Raw genomic sequence first — 19,516 nt, 5'->3', positions numbered from 1 at the left:
GCGCGGTCAAGCTAATCGCGGAAACCAACTTGTGCTTGTTTCGTGGCCTATCCTTGACATTGAAGGCGTTTGTTATGATTTTATTGCGGTCGGTATGTTTATTTTTGCTCGCTTATCACAACCGCAGCGCAGGGTAATGGTAATATGATCAGCGATCGCCTGCATGTCAGGTCAGCGCTGAACCTCTTGAATTTTCATTATTTAAGTGTTATAAATTAATTCAATGCATCGACACAATTCCTTGCTGCAGTTTCCTCATTATCTCATTTTTGTGCGGTTTTGCAGCTATTTTTATTGGTTTTTTCTGTGATGAAAATCGACTGAAGAAACTCCTTTGTTTCCTCTGAGTCAAGACTAAAACAGTCAAGAACACAGGTAAATAATTATTTTACTCATCTCCGACGTTTTACCCTGACTTAAACTTTTCATCAGAAAAGCATTTTGTGTGTTTTAATGTATGAAATGGGGGCCACAATGTTCTGGACAATCGCGTGAGCTGCTCTGTAAACTGGAACCCGGAACAAAGGAAACCCATGCAGTTAATTTATTTTATTCATGAACTCATGCGAAGTGTTATGATTCAGTGTGAACTTGCTTGTTTTTGCATCATGATAATCAATTATTTGTTTTTTCTAGACAATGGAATGACAGCAACATTTCTGAAAAACTCAAGTCTTCTCCATGAGTTTGGGGAGTGGGGGCAATCCCAACATACCAGACGCAGAACATTTTGTTTTTTTCAACCATGAAGAAGAAAATCCTCCCATACAACAAGCAAAAGTTTGATGAGCTGAAGAGGGATGTAAAACAGAGCGGAATCACTGCTGTATTTTCTGATCCCACTTTCCCGGCAACCAGTAAATCTCTTGGACATGTGCAATTTCCTAGTGAAATTATATGGAAAAGACCAGGGGTGAGTCTATGGGTTCTTTGGTTATTCCGAAGTGCGAACATGTATTCTTAGCCATCTCATTTTTCCAGGTGGCCTTCCCATTTTACGTACGTAAGTAAGTTAGTCAATGCCGGGTTGACCGACCGAGGCACCTGGCAACTGCCGTCATGCACCCGGAAATTGGTCTGTGCTCCTCAACGTATCTCATGACACCTATCACATTCCTGCAAGGCTCTGCGGCCATCTGACAAGCCAATCAAATGTCGTATAAACGAAGTTGGCGGACGCTACAGAGCATGGACTTTCGGAGCACAACCATGCCTCTACTGAGTTGTACTGTGTTTTTTCAATCTCCAGTGATAGGTAGCACATACTACGAGTGATCAACAATTTTTTCACAACTCAGTTGAACATTGCTGTCTGATTACTTACTAGGTGACTATGTCCCTCCCATACCCTGTTACCTCGAAGTCAGGGTATTGGCGGTCACGATTACCGATATTTGAGTGTTCTCAAGCATCAGTCACCTCTGGGGATTGAACCTGGGACCTCAGTGCTGGCAGTGAACTGCCGTGATCACCAAACCAATGAGGCTGCCTTCCCATTTTAAAAAGTCCCTGTTTCTCAACAATTTCAAAGCTATATGACTTAATTTTGTTCTCTTTTCTCAAATTTAAGAGAACACAATTTTTAGAGAAACTCGCAAATTCTTCCACAATTCACTTCTTTTTGGTTCACTCTTTAGGTCTGCCTCTCCTGAAATTGGCATTTAGAAATTTCAATTTTGAAAGCTTTTCGTGCTTGAAAAATCATAAAAATAATCTCAACAAAAAAAAAATTTAGCCAGCACTGAGTCCCTTGGTTCTATGTGCTGGGTCCATCAATTCAGCATCTAAATTAAAGTCTCCAAGACACCATTTAGATCTGAATTGATCCTCTCTTTTGTGATAAGATTGATCTAAGTTAGTATGTAAACTTTGGAATCCAGATTTTGGCGGAGCTGCGAAGGACTGACAAAAATGAATCAATACCTACTCTACTAAAGGATATGACGAGCAAAGGAGCTAGGTACCTAAGTAACCTTCTTGTGCTTTTGTGAAAAATAATGTTGAAGGTGAAAAATTCAATCAAAACCTTTGCCACAAATAAATTTTGCACTGGAAGACACGATGAAAAGAGAATTGTACGGTAAAAGTTTTTCTCGAAGCATACCTTGAGAAAAATTGTGCTAAAATGACTATCTTCATTACTTATTCTTTTTCAAAAAAGCATCTAACTTTGTGCAATAAGAAATGCCATCAATTTTTTCATGTCTAAATAAATTGTTTCATTTGTTTATAGACTTTCATGCGTTTATTCTTTTGTTTATATTTATTTGTTTATGTCACAGGAGCTTTGTTCTGCCCCTCGGCTTTTCAATAACATAGAAGCTCCATCACGATGCAAACCAGGAGAACTTACTTGTGATTGGATGGTCTCAGCATGTGCAGTCCTCTCAGGAATCAAAGAACTTCTACACAAGGTAATATCTAATTTCAGTTTTGTATTATTTCCGCTACCTTTTAGGCAAAATTTCAACACAATATCCTCAGACATTATCATAAAACTACTCTCGAAAGCTCAGCACTGCATTCCACACCATTATTTTTATTTTATTTTTTTTTTTACCAATTTTCAAGTAGCTCACAGGGCTAATCCCACGCTTAATACTCCAGTCTCAGGTGACCATTGTTTGAGACCTTCAAACTCTGGTCCCCTGGTCAGGAATCGAACCTGGGACCTCTTGGTTGTAGGGCCAGTGCCACAACCACTACACCACAAGAGGCCATTACGGCCTCAATTTCTGAAGCTTTTTAAGAGCTTGAGATTTTAGAAAAGATTAGTGGCATCAGTGCTCTCTTGCAAATCCTTAACTGAGATCATCTGATTATATTTCAAATCTTCCATGCTTTATGGAATTTTTTTGTGAATGTTTTTTCAAGTTCAAAAATGTTTAACAGAAAGCTTTTTAAATGTGTAAGTCAAGGGCAATTTATCAACAGGGAATTTCTGATGATTAAACTTTTATGTGTTCCAGATTATTCCAGACTACTGGGATCAAGAATGGGATCCCAGTAAACCGGATGAATATTGTGGTATTTTCCACTTCCGCTTCTGGCAATTTGGAGAATGGGTAGATGTGGTTATCGATGATGCTCTCCCAACATACGATGGTATGTTAATCTCAGTGCAAGGAGAGTCAGAGTCAGAATTTTGGGCAGCCTTATTGGAGAAAGCTTATGCTAAGTAAGAGAAATTTAAATTCCTCTCAACTTTGAATATGAATATATGTAAGGATTCAGCAAGTTCTCAGCCTTCCCACCTTTCAAAATTATCCGGGTGATGACACCCCCCCCCCCCCATTTTATTTACAAAGTCTGGATTTTGCAGAAACATGCATTATTATTCCAATACAAGTGGAGATGCCTTCTTCCAACAGCCTCCTCATTATTTTCCCCTTTCTTCATTTTTGAGGCCCTCCCATTTTCGCGTGTAACCGTTCACAGGTCAGGCACCTGCAGGTCGCTCGATCAAGTGGTCTCTGCATCCTTGAATAATTTAATAAGTTATTTTAAAGTTTTATTTTTAGAAAATTAATTTTGATGTAAGCGGCAAAACCTTTAAAATATAGAGCTGCGTATCAGTACAATTGTCTCAGGTCCAAGGCAATGAAAGATTACAGATTTCCTCTCTGCCGTTCTAACCCTACCTTGCTCCTTGCACCAAAATATCCCAGAGTTCACTAAAGACTTTTTTTTGGATCCTTTGCATGTGTAGTTGAAGCAATAAAGAATGATTTTGCTCTCGTTCACCGCTAACTCTGTTTCCAAAGTATAATCTGCAGGCTAGTCACAGGGGGTCTGTGTTGGCATGTCAAAAATTTATCTCAAGAATGTGAAAAAAAAGAAACATGAAAAATGGCAATTAACAGAAACAATCAGCTGTAAGGAGAAAATTTCAGAAATTTTTCTCCTATCATCCTTGCTATAAAATCAGATATTGCACTTTTTTATTTTAACCAATGAGTTTTGAGAAGTTGGAATGGAAAAGAGGTTTTAATTTTGTATCGAGTATGCTCTATAGTGCTGAAATTGTTAGGGAGCCTCTGCTCTCGACCATTTTCATAATACAGCAGCATTTTAGTTTCAATGTGTCGTGCGTTATTTTAAAGTTAATCAATAGTGTGTTCAATGAATGTTAATACTCTTTGTTCATATGACATTTTTTTTCAGATTGCATGGATCTTATGAGGCGCTAAGAGAAAGCTCATTGAGTGATATTTTGGTTGATACAACAGCTGGTGTATCTCAAGTGATCGATTTGAAGGGAGAGGAGTATATGAGCAACGAAGACAAACGATGGGAACTTTTTGAAACCCTCATTTCTGAAAACAACGACCACTCCATAATTTGTTTTACCATCGCTGTAAGTATTAAACAAGTATTCAACCATCTTTGTCAAAAAATTTATCATGGTTTTGGATTCTCATATTTTTCTAAGACGAAAAGATACAAGTCAGAATGGAGAATTTGTACGCAATTTTTTTATTGCTTCATCTGAAAGTGCCTAATGAGCTGAGTTCGCAACATTTTTCATAATTTTTTTCTGACAATGGAAATTGGAGAAAAATTGATTTAAAAGTGAGAAAATGTGCCGCCTTGTGACGTCATCTGGCGGCATTTCTCATTTAAACACATGTATTTTAGCAGAATCGGTTATTTTGTCATATCTCCTCTAATAATTGCTCAATTTATGAATCAAGGGTATCTTCGTGTTCAGTTCACTCAGAGGATTCCACTTAAACAGGAAATTCATCAAATTTCAGACCCTTGCAAATTCTCCATTGGCTCATTGATCACCAAGTTAATACTGTCGATATAGAAACTACTGTTTTTATCATACTAATCTTATTATTTTTTAAAATCATTGAATTTTATTTAATTTTTAATTTGAAGATTCACAAGGTGGACTGGATCATGACTTTCTTATGAAATGTGTAGGCGAGGGAAATATGTAAGGAACGGCTTGAAGGAATGGATGAACATGAGAATTGAATCAGCGTATGCGAAAACGTCTGATGTCCAATACAGTGTTTAAAATTTGAGTGGACGATTTCGTTGCAACTTAAAGACGCAAGATGGTTTAAGTCGTTAGGAATGTAGTACAGTTTTATTAATAATCCCCTAAGTATAATTAAACATTTACAAAAGAGATCAATCTTATTCATCAATGTCGTGGGGAAAAAAAACCCTGTATTGGACAATGGACGTTTTCGCATGAGTCGATTCAATTTATGACTATGTGAATCCAAAAAATATTGAAACTTTCTACAATTCTGTTTCAGTCTTTTCTGCTACATCAGGTTTGTTCTGTCGCATTCCCCTAAACAAAAATTCCCTCCACATGGCCCCTCTTTATAGTGCTCACACAACAAGCCTTTAAAGCTATATCACTGATGAACAAATAAGTAAAGCATTATTTCCATATAAGGGAAACTTTAATTGGAATTGCATGTTTATAAATGTTTGCTTAGTCCTTTCACTAAAGAATAAGTAATTATTTTTGACAAAAGTAGCAGCATAGTTCTTGACTGTTTAGAATTGTGAGAAGGAGGTCTTTACTTTCAGCAGGAACAGCAATCAAGGTTTTGAAGCCCACTATTGGCATGTCATGGAATCTAGCACTAACTGTGATTGGATCCATCAATTCGAAAACGACCTGTTTTACTTTTATAATAAGTTATTAAATCAATACAAAGGAACACAGACCACTTTACTTTCAATTTTTTCGGCAAAAAATAATACTTAACCTCTCATAAGTATCTTTTTAAGAAACAAATAATGCAGAACTCTCATTGTTAGGAAAATAATGATGTAGAGGAAAGAGACATGTAGGTCATTTTCAAATTAGCTCATTCAACACAATTTTACCCTCCCATGGCAATCAGTATAACCAATAATTTCTCAGATTCTTATTTAAAAGTAAATCCGACACATTAACAGAAAAGTGGAAAAATGTATGCAGGGGTTATGATTTGAAGCTCCCAAACTGTCTAGGAGAAAGGGGATTTGTTACATAGACTATGAATGTGTCTGTCATTCATTTTTTTAAAGTTTACCGAAGTTTCCCAGAATAAAACAAGTGTAAGTATTGTTTTTTTTTATTTTTTTTTTTTTTAAAAAAAAAGTTAGCAAAAACTAAATATTTTAAAAAAGAAAATGTTTTAGAAAAGTAAAGCGGAAAGTCATTGAACAATTTATTCTATCTACATAGTGATTGAACTTGTTTGTATGAAACACGTCTATACTTGAGTTTAACACTTTCTGTAGGCCCATGGGTCGATTCTAAACCAAGGAGAACCAATAGATGTTACTACCTCTCCTGGTTCTCCTTTGAATACCTTACGCAATTTGAATTGTTTCTTTTTTTTTATAAATACTTCAATTCAGCTGTGAAAACCTGTAGTGAGAGAGTCATAGTGGTCATGATTTCTTCTGAAAGTATGAAAAGATCATGTACAGGTGATCTCAGCCCCTCCTTTTGAGTGCTCAGACGCGAGCACACAATGAAAAATCATCGATAAACGTAAAGGATTCGGAAATTGAATAAGAACTCAATCTCTCTAATAAAAATACTGATTTAACAGAAACTCTGACCTCTCAATATTCTCCTGCAGTGCAATTTCAAACGTAACTTGCATCATGGATTTCTCAAGCACTTAAAGTAAAGAATCATTAACAACGGACCAACTATCAAGAAAACATAGTTCATGATGAAAACCTGGTACAAAATATTTGATTTCCACTTTCCGTAGTTATACCACAAGTAATTCAACAATATATCCTCTACAATAACCAGGCCATAAAATAAAAAGTGGTAAGCAACAGCTCTGTTAATTTTTATGCCCACCTCAATCACACCAAAAATGTGTACGTAGCCCAAGAAAAGAATATAATGGAGCCTCTTGAAAAAATCATCTCGAATAGTCAAGAGAACTGTGATTAAAATGTAATGTGCAAGAACGGTGATTATTGCAAAAGTGGGAATGTACTTGAACGCTGGCACTATTGCAAATATACGCTGAATGATGAAAAGAAGCCAAGCTATGTATAACACTGTTCGACCAATATGATCATCGTTATTTTGATAGTAGTGAAGCGGTCTGTTGGGGCTTGGGTCATCAGAGAATGTCCTTTTAAGTCGTTCATTCCGTAGGAGGTCTTGAGTCGTGTGTTCATCTTGCGGCTGTTCACCCTGCGGCTCTTGGCGCTCTGCGTTTTCGCCGTCTTGTTGGTTGTTATTGTGAGCATTGTCTGCATCAGGGCTGTTGATTGGATTTGAGCCAGTTGTACTAATAGTAACCCGCTGACTTTCGTAACGGTGGTACATTTGAACACCGGATGTTGTAATGAGGATCGATGTGGAGAGACTGCAAATTTGGAAAAATCCTGAAAAAAATGTACAAATGTGATCGTCATCAATCAGATAAAGTTAATTAGTCAATAAACATCGACAGCATACTCACAGAACATGAAAAACTTTATGGCTGAACACTACATATCTTGTTTTTCAAAAGAATGTTTTTTCAGGAACAGTGTTCAATTTTTCAAGTCTCAGCCAGTCGTTTCTTGGTACATCGTTTTGTTAAATACCATTTTTCCGGAAACATTTTTCTACTTTCAATTCCCCTTTAAAAATGTTAAAACAAAGTACGACTGTGTAACAGTAAAAACTCTTTACTTGGTATCACTTATGAACAATTAAGGATTGATCTTAATAACTTTCCCATGTTTATCTGAAGCCATCTTTCTAGAACATTTACATCATTATTAACCTTTACTCTTATTTCTTTCCCTGTATTAAGTATTACCTAAAGCACTAGTTGATAATTATTTTGACGGAAGATCACACTTAACTTGTTTATTGCGAAAGGCCTGAAGCGCCAAAATCTCTTGAACCTTGACATTCATCGTGTATCATGACTTTGAAGCTTTATGAATTACTGGTCCTCAGACCCTTTCAACATTGAATGATTTATCATTCATTCACTAGAATAAGTTTTACACAGTTTTCAAAATATACCATACTTCTTGACCTAGTTTGAATGGAAGGATATTAGTCAAGGGGAGTTTTGTGCTAAACCAGACATATTTGGCTCATATTGGCCTATTCAAATTTTTTGAATTTTCAGAAAATACAAGAAAGTTACGATAAGCTTGTAACTCCCTACATGATAGTTGCGTCTCTCGTCTCTTGGTAGAGCTTTTCAGGCATGAAAAATTTTGCATTTTTGAATGCTCTCTTTCTGAAAGGGTTTTGTATGATAATGGTCTATTTATGCATTGTCCTTACTTGTCCACGCGCTTTTGCTGGTTGGTTTGTCCAGAAGGAGGTAAAGTTGCAGGAGGGCTTGTGGTAGAGTGTGCAGGAAAGCATGTAGAAACTGGTACACTTGGATTTCTTTCTTGATGCGGATAAGTTTTTGCAGCTTCTCCTCTCTTGCAGGGTCCTCTGAACTCATTGCTCCTATTGTTAGATAGATTTCTTGGATTAAGCTATGAAAAAAAAACCAAAAAAATCGAAGTTCATTAAATCATTCAAGATTCTTGGATTGTAAGGTTTAAACCTTACTTATACCTAGATTGAGATGGTAAATAAGGCAGTGCTTTTAATTCCTGCCATGCTGTACTGCTGCTCCTTGACTGCAGATTGTTACTTTTTGATGCAGTAAATGCATGAACGTTTTACTGAACGGATGTTAACATCTCACAATTTACATCAACTTAAGGAAGAGAAAGATAAACTTGAAGACTCTTTTAAGTAGTGGTCATTTTGACCGTGGTAGTGTCTGTACCAGTCCTCTTGTGCTTTTGCGAGTTGAAAGTTGGAGAGTGTTCTAGCCTTCACTTACATTTTAATGGTTATTCCATGATTATTCGGAAGGTTGGATTTTTGGCTGGTTTCTAGTGTAATATCTAGGAGGGGTTATTCAAACTAATTTTGTCTTCAATCACTACTCACCATATTACAATATGAAATGGAAACAGAAGAGTATCAATGAAATGGCAAACATTCCAGTTTATTTGGCGTTTCGTCCCAACAATTTTCCTCGTGTAACTGATTTGGTATATATAATCAAGGACTGCAGGCACTGCAATTATCAAAAGTGTTATCACTCCAAGAGCAACTTTTTTCTCTAGGATGAGTCTCACACCAACCACAGTATCAAACACAACGCTGAGGATGTAGAGTGTAAGAGTTATTAATGTAGGGATTAAAAAGTAAAATAAAATCTGTTGATTAATTTTCAGTGGGAAACCATTTATCCTGGTTGGGAGAATGTCTATTACAGATATTTTTAAACTCATTTTGGAAAAAAAGTAATCAGAGTCTTTAAAATTTAGTTGTGCGATCTTCAAATGACAACCTTATCTCTAAATTCATTTTAAATTATCAAAAAGCTCTGCGTCGAAAGTACAATTTCATACACTAAAATCAGGAGCCAAAAGCAAAGAAGTCAGCATCCACACAAATTAAAACTTCCAATTGAAATTCACGTCAACTTGTTTTACTTATGTAAAAAAGTAAGTCATCAACTTAACACATTATGTCACAAAAGTAGTCCGTTCCAGGAGTAGAGAACTCTCTCCTTTTTTTGGAAAAAAAGCACTGATGCTAAAAGAAAAAAAATAACAAAAAAAGGATAACAGTAATGATTGATCCAGCAAAGATATGAAATAATTCTGTAACTTTTTCACAGATGATTTTGAAACTTTTCACTTTTCGGACGGAATAAAACTTATTCTAGATCAGATAGACCTAAATTAATAATACTAATTTTCTATGTGTAGTTTTTACTTAAGTTTATTTTCTCTAATTTGCCTGGCTTTACAGGCCCAAAAATTACTCAGTCTTGACAAGAGTGTCGGCAGAATATTAATCTGCACCATAAACATGCTGCTATGTGAGGCCCTCCTATCTTGCTGATAAACATGAGACTCATTGAACGGTTTTGTTTACCTGTTGGCACACCTTTCCTCTCTCACTCGATTTCGAAAGAGCCAAGATAAAACTCTACAACTCCTGCAACACTAAATTGTGTGCTCCCCATGGATTGGTCTTCTTTGTCCTCCTTTCCTTACTCACAAAGGTTTAAATTCCTGGATGCAGTAAGTGTTGCCAAATGTAGCAATCCAGACTTGAACATGAATTTTTGTTAACAATATTTCAATGTTAAAAAAGAGATGAATAAATAAATGAATGCTTGATGAAAACAAAATAATATTTATCAGTAGTGTTATACCAAGCATACTTAAATAGAACAGTTAAATTTACAAATTCTAATGTTTCCTATCTCAATCTGACTTTAGATAAAATATTAGAGGCGCCTCATTTTCCTGTCATTGACTCTTTCAATTTTATTTTATTTTCTCCTATTTTCATTTTATTTTCCATGAGTTTCTTTCCACTTTAACTGTTAGAAAGCTCAACACCAAAGAAAACTATTCTGAATAGTAAGTGATCATGCAAATTTCCTGTATTTCTAATTTTTAAATGGAGAACTGGTGATAATTGCCATCTATTTGAAGCCTCTGTGATTCTTGTTCTCCTTGTTCAGAATCCTATGTGAGAATATCAATCATAAAAGTTGACTTGTTTTTCCTTTAGGGAATGAAATGAGGAGAGAAATTTTTAAATGATTTTAGTTTTTGAGTTTTTTCATTTTCATATTATTTAACAATGAATTTTAAAATTTTACTAAACAAATAAAAGAGAATGTAGGTGTCTCTTCAAATTTATCTTTTTTTTCTTGTACTTTTTTTTTTTTTGTTTTCTCAAAGATTTGATCGGTATGCATTTGTGACACATATTGACTGGTGCACTGTATGACGAAATCGTGAAGAAAGAGGGAGGGGTGGGGGGGGGGCCTCAAGAGGGGACTGAGGAGGAGTGAATATCAGAGATAAGTTGGGCATGTCTTGTACTCATAAAATTTGAGCTTCCCTCCCAGTTGAAACTACCTGTTGAGTTGTCTTCATTTGACCTGCTTCCTCGACATTTTATCAGAGTTGCCCAATTTAATCAGCCTATTCCCCTCCTCCAGCCTTCGATCCTCTAGGGGAATAATTTACTCCTCTGCAGGTATTTTTGAACGAATTCTATTTTGGTCAGCACCAAGATTTTGCCAATTTATGCATGACAATCTCTCCAATTGTACTTTCAATTTTTTTTCTTTCTTCTTTTTTTAATGTTTTCAATATCTCTGAAATGTGGCAAATAACTAAATTTTTTAATTGAATTTTTAGCTTTTTCAGTTGGGGTTTTCTTTTCTTTCAGGTGATTTTCTGTAATTCATGATCAACTGTTTTATTTTGTCTGTTTTATTTATCTTCTGTCGAAATCATTTATTCTATTTGACCAACACTCAGTCGAATGTGCTGAAGTATTTTTTAAATATTTGACTTATTAAAATTTCTTGTAGAATAGGTGAGCAGATCAAAAGTTTAAAAATTCAACTCGTAAGTGAAAAAGTAACGTTTTCTGCATTTGTCAATTCAGATCCTCCCCTGTCCTTTTAGAACTAAGGTTGACTTCAGTCAAATTGGTTTCAAAATGAATGGTAGTGTTTTCAACACACCGAACTTCATCTTAATAATCTGAGAATACAGATTAGCAGATTTTGGTGTTTTCAAACTCTATTTATTTGCCAAACGTCTTTGTTCTTAACAGCCATAGTGACCCACGTTGATATTGAGCCTTTCATGGGAAGCTTGAATATACTGAATTTCATGTGAACTTAAAAGCTAATTCCTTGCTTGCAAGTTGATTTTGGAATGTTTACTTATATTTAATATGTGCCATGAGAAATTTTGAAAAGAGTACCTATGTTGCAATTCTTTCATTTCCATCTGTTATGTCGGTCCTTTTTAGATGTTGGAATGATTTTCTGTTCCAGAGCTCAGAGGAAGAAGAAATAGGACTTCGCACTGATCTTGGATTGAAAATTGGATTGGCATATCATGTGACTGATGTAAGAAAAGTCTACCTTGGAGAATCTGGCCTCAGAACTTTATTCAAGTAAGCATTTCATATATATAATATATCAATGAAAGTGGGTCTTGGGTCATCTGGAGATGAGTATTCACTTTCAACCAAGCAAAAAAATTGACTAAGTAGTCTAAGGTATATTATCAGATTTAAAACTTCAATGAAACCTACAAGAACTCCATCCTCTAGCATCCTTTAATTGCTCGAATGTTTCCTCCTCTACAATTTAAAATAGCTGCTGTTGTAAGAAATAATAAATTCCTCCAAAGATTTAAATTTTTTGTTTTATTTCAGGGGTCGAGAAAAAGTAGCCATGGTTCGACTGCGAGATGCAAGTGATAATCAGTGGAAAGCTGGGTCCAGAAGAAGGTAAGTACAAAATCCCTCAGTAAAATTTCAAAACAAGGCTTTTAACAAGTTTTACTATTGAATCATTGGAATAATACTTCTTCCTTGGTTTTTTGAACTTCTGTGTAGCTATCATTAATTTCAGTGAAGCTGAATATTTTATGACATCACCTATTGATACCTGCAGCCATGACCTGCAACTATTATACTCTACACTGTCCATCATTGCTCACTCTACTTTTGTCGAGCAGAGAAGCCTTACGACTTCCTTGCTGGTATCATTACTGCCAGCCAGCTCACCCTTTGAATGACCCCTCCTAGGACCACACCAGTGAGCACCTCCCATAGCGTCATCTCACCATGAATTTGAAACCTTATGCATTTAGAACCACAGAAAAGAAAGAAAAGCCTCCATAATTCCTATGGATTTTCCAGTTTTTGTGTTTCATTGTTCTCAAAAGTGAACCATATTTGATTCGCTCTACTTCCAATCAAAACCCTCTCACAGCAATTTCGCTAGTGACCGACTAAGAAAATATTCAGATTTTTTTTTATCGAAATTTGAATAGCACCAGTCAAATATTAAATATTCAGCCAGTGTAAATTGCTAGAAAATCAATATAATCTCCTGTAACATTGTTTTTAAAACAAAGTATCAATAGTAATAATTCATGGAAGAAGTCAGCCAAGTTGAGTTTTTTCAATGAAGAAAATAAATAAGTTTTCAGCCTTCAAATCTTGCTTATTCCCTCTGATTTTTTGCTGTCCAGTAGTTCTGCCAAGGGCGCTCCGACAGAATACGCCTATTCCACAGCTCAATTGACTCGATTACGCTCAAAAAATGCTAGCTGGGCACAGGTGAAGAATGACGAATTTCAGCGAATTGGTCTAGCAGTTCAGAGCAAAAATGAATTTTGGTAAGAACGGTGTCTTTTTTCAATTTTGTTTTTTGTCTTGGGAAAAGTTCACCGACTTCACAGAGAGAAGGAAAATGTTTGCGGTTGTCTTGGTGAACATATCATGGAACTACAGTAACGCACATCTCCATTTGCAAAGTTGCAGACTTCCTGTCATATTTTGTTTTTTCAATTAAAAAATACTCTAGTAATTTTTTGAAAATTTTCCTAATTTCTCTTTTCCATGTAGAAAGTATTCAGTGAAAATTTTAAGCAACAGCGGTGCCAGGTGGTAATGACCAGTTTATGATATTTTTTTATTTTCTTCTCAAGGGGAAGTTAGTACATAGTTTTTCAAGTATTTTGCAATTCAAACTCCTGAGATGTCACTGCACCGATCCTTGGCTAAATGTGTCAAATTTTATTCATGTCACATGATTAATAGATATCACATAAAAATTGCCAAAAGCTGACAATTGCTAGAAATGTTCATCAATGTGCTTCAAAAATATGAATTTTGCAACAAAATGAAATGTTCCTCCCTGTATCAACAATGATAAATCAGCTTCCAATTAAGTATTAATTGGATTATGCTGTTCAAATTTTTCATTTAAAACAAGAATCATACTTGTTTCTATCAATTTTTTATCAATTCTAATTACCAAAACTGAAATATGGACCAATCTCCTTTTAAAATTTCTTCATCGAATAGCTGCAGAGTAGTGTGGTATTCGCTTATCAGCTCATAATAACCTATTCTCCTTTCATTTTTCTCCATTTCAGGATTCCTTTTGAAGATTTGATGAGTCAGTTCACTCAACTGACTATTTGTCGTCTCTTTGCTAATAATTTATTTGCCGCACCGATTCATCAATGGTTTGAGGCATCAGCTCGTGGAGAGTGGACAACAGGAGTCAAATGGACTTCAGCAGATAAAGCTGGCGGCAGCCTAGATCCGGAGACGCTTTTCAGAAATCCGCAAGTAAGTTTTATTTAAAGTTAGCATACTATACTTAATTTTTCCAAAGTAGATGAATCCAAGGGTCAAAATATTTTAGATGATTAAACTGTTGGTATTTGCCTCCGGCAACAAACCTTGGTTTGTGACTTTGATTAAGCTCATTATCAAAATTAATTATTAAATTGGTTTTCTGAAGCTTAATAAATACAACATCTATGAGAGCATGACATACTCTAGTGAAGCCTCTTGCAAAAAGTATTGATTTTTATTGGAATTTTTTTTCTTTCCCCCAGTATTTGTTCATTTTAAAAGAAGAGACGGATATAGTGGTACAATTAATGCAATGGAGTCCTGACATACCTCCTGGAGAAGCATTGAAACACCTCATTGGATTCATCATAGTTAAGGTATTTTTTAACAAAGTTTTTGTTCATTTTTAAGTGTGCCAGTAGGGCTCGCTTTTTTTATAGCTCATGGCAAAGCTCAAGTTTTGTTGAAGTGATTCGAAGGAAAAGCACTAAGTTGTATTTCCGAAAAAAATGAGTTGGAAGTTGTTTTGAATTCATCTAGTCCTGTCAGCAATTCTAAATTAGGAGAGAACATTCTGAACGTGAAAATAGTTGTTGAACTTTTTCTTGAACATACATAGTCATAAGCTGATGACGTTACGCAGAGGAAAAAAACCCTGAAAATTTTGGACAGAAAAAAGTGAGAATTTTATTTCAAAGATCCCTTTAATCAAAGAGAGAAAACTTGAGAGGTGTCAATTCATTCCAAGTTTTTTGTCGTAGCATTTACATATTTTTACTGGTCATTATTTTTCTTGTGAGCAGATTTTCAAGTGTTATTATTTAGGGTCATTAACTTCATTTAATTAGTGTAATTTACCCAGTGTATTTCAAGTGCAGGAATGTGCGTTTGTCTTTGAAGGTTGAGGACAACAGGACAACGAGAATGCACAAACAATGGAGTCATTGTCCAACGGTGATTATGCATGACCATCAACGGAAAAGAGACATTAACTACATGGGCCATCTCTGTGCAGGCAGATATGTGATCATACCTTCAACATACAAACAGGGTGAAACTGCGGCCTACTTTTTACGCTTATTCACCTCGCACAATATCAAACTGAGGTTGGTGCCCATGCAAACCTGAACTTGTTTTCATTTATTTGTGAAAACCAAATAACTTGTGAAATTATTCAATTAGGGATTTAGAGAGGTACAAGGTGATTTGGATTGTCGGAGTTAGCATCCAGCCTGGAATAATGCAGTGCAACTTTGAGAGGAGAGCAAGACTAAACATTTTCAAAAACTAGAAAAGTGTAATTCAATATTTTCTAAAATGCAGTTATGAAACTCTGGCCTCTTGCGCCTTTTTATCTGTTTGTTTTTATTGGTTCTATTTCCCCTGCCAAAATACGTTTGATAAGTCATATGACTGAAAGTGAAGCGAAAATATTTGAAAAAACAGTACAGATTCGCGCCTTAGATTTTGTTCCCTGATTTCTAAAATAATCTATTTTCCAGCTTACTAGAAGATGAATTATCAATAAAATGATGGCCAATGATGTATGATGATGAGTAAGGAACCATCAAAAAGGCTAGCTAGCCATGCTAGAATACCGTCTGCCATAAGAAATGTCCTGTCTGACCATCAGGAGTAGAGTAAGTGATGGCGAGGAGATGTAACTTGTCTAGTCACATTTACCACAAGATGCGCAGATTCCTGCTTGAAGCAGTCTTGATAGGTTGATAGCGGCTCGCTGCCACCAAGCCAAGGAAGCTTTTATCTTCAAAGAAAAATCTTTCACTAATTACAGTTGCTCCTCCTTGCAAAAGGATACCTGGATACTCTTAGGACTGCAAAAATAGCAAGTCGTTTGACCGCTCTGCATCAATCATAAGTAAATTTTCCTGCATTCAGTACCATTCGGCAGCCCGCCATTCAGAGTGACCCAGCAGAGGTGACAAATTTGGCTGAAAGTAGTCGAGTTCTAAAGTATAAAAAATTTGAGAAACTTCTGTGATCAAGCAGTAATGTATTCCCTGGTCTAAATGTGCTTCTCTCCTTTCAGAGAGCTGAAGACAGATCTTACAACATCGTTGATCAAGTGTCCTTGCATTCATACGGAGCCTGAATGGGTCACAGTGATCTCGATTCTCAAAGCTGAGAATCTCTCATTAGATTTTTCTTTTCGTGGAAAAGATAGTAAGTACTACCTTCTCTCTCTTTCAATTCTTTCAGGTTTTAAAGAAGAATCGTGTTTCTCTCATAAGTTTTCCACATTCTTCTCACAATCACTGTCACCAGGGCGTTCCTCATATACAGGATAAATGCCTGATTTCATTCTATTTTTTCTCTTTCCTATCAGATGCTGTGTAGATTTACTTGTTGCACATCCTGTAGTGAAAGAGATTCCTGTTGAACACCTTTATAGTTTATCTTATTGTCATCATCATGCTTTTTCATCAGATTTGTTCTGGAGCTTGAATTTTTATTGTATTCTCATAGAAGTAGCTACCCTATAATTACCATTAAACGCACAATCATCACCAGCGAAAATTTTGACTTTTCAGGGCTCAATCCTTTTTGTGTCGTTATATGCGAAGGTGCCAAAGGGACTACAAAAGTCATAAAAAATAGTCAGAATCCTGAATGGAATACCTCATTTTTATTTTACCGCAGAAAGACTGATGTTCCTCTTAAACTTCAGGTAATGATTATTCGATTTTTTGTTATCTTTACTAGCACACGCAGGGGATAAATGTTTGAAGGATGAAGGAGGAGGAAAGGTCCTTTCTCTATAGAGAATAAATCTTTGCTTACAATGATCCTCTAAAAAAGTGAAATGAAATACATCAACGATTATTGTGGTGTGTCCGTGACCATAATTTTTTCAGGCCACGTGACGAAAATTGGCACAACAGGGTCGGAATCAGTGAGTGGCTTGGGCTATTGTTTAATGATTGAAATGTACGACCCGAGCTAGTCAACCCTTAAACAAGAGGTTGAGCTGCTCACTTGAATCCTTTATTTTTTTTTTTGTAAACATGTCACTAGCCAAATATATACTTAGTATTAAGCGTTAGTGCTCCCTTCACAAAGATTTAAAAACTGTAACCAGTAATGGAATCCAGATAGTGTTGTCAAGTGCCTAGTGACCCATCGATTTCAGCCATTTATAGAAACGATGCATGTAGGCCGATGTCCTGGTTTTTTGGAGAGCTACTCACTTATTTTGTTTTAAAAGTTGAGATCAAAACTTTGATAAGTCAAACCATTGATGAGATATTTCTGAATGCTTCAGGTACTATCACACAATATTCTAATCCCAAACCAGCTGATTGGTGAAGCTGAGGTTCCTGCTCTAGTCACGCGAAGTTTCACACCGTTACAAGTTAAGCTGATTCAGAAACAGAAAGATTTGGAAGCAACGCCAAAAGCTTGTGGTTCATTGTTCCTACAGGTATTGACTGAAGATAATTTGATGGCAATATAGAGGTTGTTTCTTGATAATAAGTGCCTTACTAATATTTTATTCCCTCCTCATAAGTTTGTCTTTATTTCCAGAATGTTTAATTATTTTTAGGGCTTGCTTGTCTGGTGGGTAGTGAATGTACCCAAGTGTATATGTATATTCCCTCATCAAAAAGATATGATTAAGCCTCTTTTTATGATGTAATCGTAACTGAATCACTTTTAATGGTCGCTTTTTATGTAAGGTGCTCTTTTAATCATGAGATCCACAGCATCCAACTTTCATAAAGCCTCAACCAAGACAAGAGTTAAAGTTTTTTTTTTGTACTTTCTCGTTTCCGTAGTACACAGATTCAACGACCCACTCGCTAAAGAGAAAATCTTATTCTCAATTAAAGTTACCATTGATCTAAAATTGATAATTGTTGATCTCATGATTAAATAACCACCACAAGAAAATGGAATGTGTAGGCATCTTGCATTTCATAAATTATTTAGTATCCAGTTGAAATGATTTTATTTTCTTGTGATAATTTAATAGTCATTCTTTTAATACTCAGCTGTTCACTTTCATGTGAAAATCATCGATTTGTTTATTTTAGAATTTGAAAACTATTCTTCTTATCCTTTAAATTTTCTCCATGGAGGAACTTCGATGAATTTATTCGTTTTATCGTAATTTTATGGAAAATTGCTCTTCTTGTCTCTCTCAATTGAACTTAATTTTGTTGAATTTTCCATTTTTCTTCTCTTTGTAATGTTATATTTTGGTGCTGCAAACGTAATTAAAATGTGTGAAAGTAATTTCCATGGTTGTGTATTCAACACAACTTAGAAATTATGTACTTAAACCAATAAACTGACACATTTCTACGCCTAGTTTGAGATTTTACCCGTAGAACATATCCAAAAAGGTGAAGTTCTCTACTAGCAGGAGCTTTGATAGAAATATAATTCAATTAGGAATTAATTTAATTAGGATTTTTTTCCTTTTGAGTTTGTATCCGTCTTAATTGTTTAGTATAAAATACTAAGTCTGTGTTCATGGAGCAAGTCCTTTTTTGAGGTAGTAAAATATTCAGTGGTAGGAGGACTGTTTAGAGAACTGTCAAGTTAAATGATAATAATTCATCATTCCATGTTGACGAATAGGTTAATGTCACTAAATGCTCTCAAAATTATGAAGAAGAAGAATGGGGGTGTTGTCTTGTTTTTTGCTCTAAGTAATATTTAACTTCAAAATTTGTTGTCTCTTCTGCCTCAATTTGTATCCATGACCTTGACATTCTTGTATATTTCATTACACTTGTTTATTTGTGCCTCAATGCAATACTATGATTTTTCTCGTTGTGGAGTAAAAAATATTTTTTGAAGACTTTTTGTGTAATGGCGCGGAAAAACTTTTTTTCCATTTAGGATTTATGATATTTTGTGTTCGTGTATCATTGTCAGATTGAATGTTATTGAACACAACTTACTTAAAGACAATACTGTGATACTATAACAATGAAAAATATTCTTGCCAGGTTTATTAACCTATTTTTATGTGGCCTATTTTTTTGTAAAGTTTGGGCCACTAACAGATTTAGACTTTTAAAGGCTTGCACATCTGTAGGGCACATCGCTCTTTCTTATCAATTATTTTACTCTAGCAACATAGATTTTAAGGCTTGAATGGAGAAATTTTACTGTGGAAAATTTCGATTACTTTTTTGTACCTAGAAGAAATGTACCTTACTTCATCACCGACTTTATAAGAGAGCTCATTTCCTCTAACATATTTCAGTTAATTGACAATAGACAGAGATTTCTTATAGATTGATTTTTAAATTATCTCTTGCATACCTA

The 19,516-nt window shown here is 35.3% G+C and overlaps 2 protein-coding genes across 3 annotated transcripts; one reads left to right on the top strand and one right to left on the bottom strand.

Annotated features, from left to right (window-relative positions):
* The first annotated feature begins 3 nt into the window (after positions 1-3).
* LOC109033464 (calpain-5) lies at positions 4-18,535 on the top strand. Of its 2 annotated transcripts, none has more exons than XM_072299305.1 (14): positions 4-375; positions 637-913; positions 2,283-2,414; positions 2,970-3,178; positions 4,165-4,357; positions 11,889-12,010; positions 12,275-12,349; positions 13,099-13,245; positions 14,008-14,206; positions 14,479-14,592; positions 15,116-15,321; positions 16,266-16,399; positions 16,768-16,904; positions 17,499-18,535. In XM_072299305.1, the coding sequence occupies exons 2-14, from the start codon at positions 746-748 to the stop codon at positions 17,688-17,690; spliced, it is 2,028 nt and encodes a 675-aa protein (XP_072155406.1). In that variant the 5' UTR covers positions 4-375; positions 637-745; the 3' UTR covers positions 17,691-18,535. The 2 variants fall into 2 exon arrangements, with proteins under 2 accessions (XP_072155406.1, XP_018901638.2); XM_019046093.2 differs by having other exon boundaries at positions 6-375; positions 13,102-13,245.
* Positions 5,408-9,899, bottom strand: LOC109033465 (uncharacterized). The gene is made up of 3 exons (XM_019046094.2): positions 8,954-9,899; positions 8,285-8,487; positions 5,408-7,380 (listed from the first exon to the last, which is right to left on the bottom strand). Exons 1-3 carry the CDS (start codon positions 9,298-9,300, stop codon positions 6,632-6,634), a joined length of 1,299 nt encoding a protein of 432 aa, XP_018901639.2. The 5' UTR covers positions 9,301-9,899; the 3' UTR covers positions 5,408-6,631.
* Positions 18,536-19,516: the final 981 nt, after the last annotated feature.

This window comes from Bemisia tabaci, chromosome 4 (genome assembly GCF_918797505.1).
Source record: "Bemisia tabaci chromosome 4, PGI_BMITA_v3".
Lineage (NCBI taxonomy): Eukaryota > Metazoa > Arthropoda > Insecta > Hemiptera > Aleyrodidae > Bemisia > Bemisia tabaci.
The sequence above is the reverse complement of the archived record's forward strand: the minus strand, read 5'-3'. Positions and strand labels throughout refer to the sequence as shown.

Excerpts from the sequence above, each read along its gene's own strand:
- LOC109033464 (XM_072299305.1), top strand. The coding sequence starts at position 746 with ATGAAGAAGAAAATCCTCCCATACAACAAGCAAAAGTTTGATGAGCTG. Across the intron at positions 12,350-13,098 it reads AAAGCTGGGTCCAGAAGAAG|TAGTTCTGCCAAGGGCGCTC; the intron begins GTAAGTACAAAA and ends TTTGCTGTCCAG. Across the intron at positions 16,905-17,498 it reads ATGTTCCTCTTAAACTTCAG|GTACTATCACACAATATTCT; the intron begins GTAATGATTATT and ends TGAATGCTTCAG.
- LOC109033465 (XM_019046094.2), bottom strand. The coding sequence starts at position 9,300 with ATGAGTTTAAAAATATCTGTAATAGACATTCTCCCAACCAGGATAAAT. Across the intron at positions 8,488-8,953 it reads CCATTTCATATTGTAATATG|CTTAATCCAAGAAATCTATC; the intron begins GTGAGTAGTGAT and ends TTTTTTTCATAG. Across the intron at positions 7,381-8,284 it reads CAGCAAAAGCGCGTGGACAA|GATTTTTCCAAATTTGCAGT; the intron begins GTAAGGACAATG and ends CATTTTTTTCAG.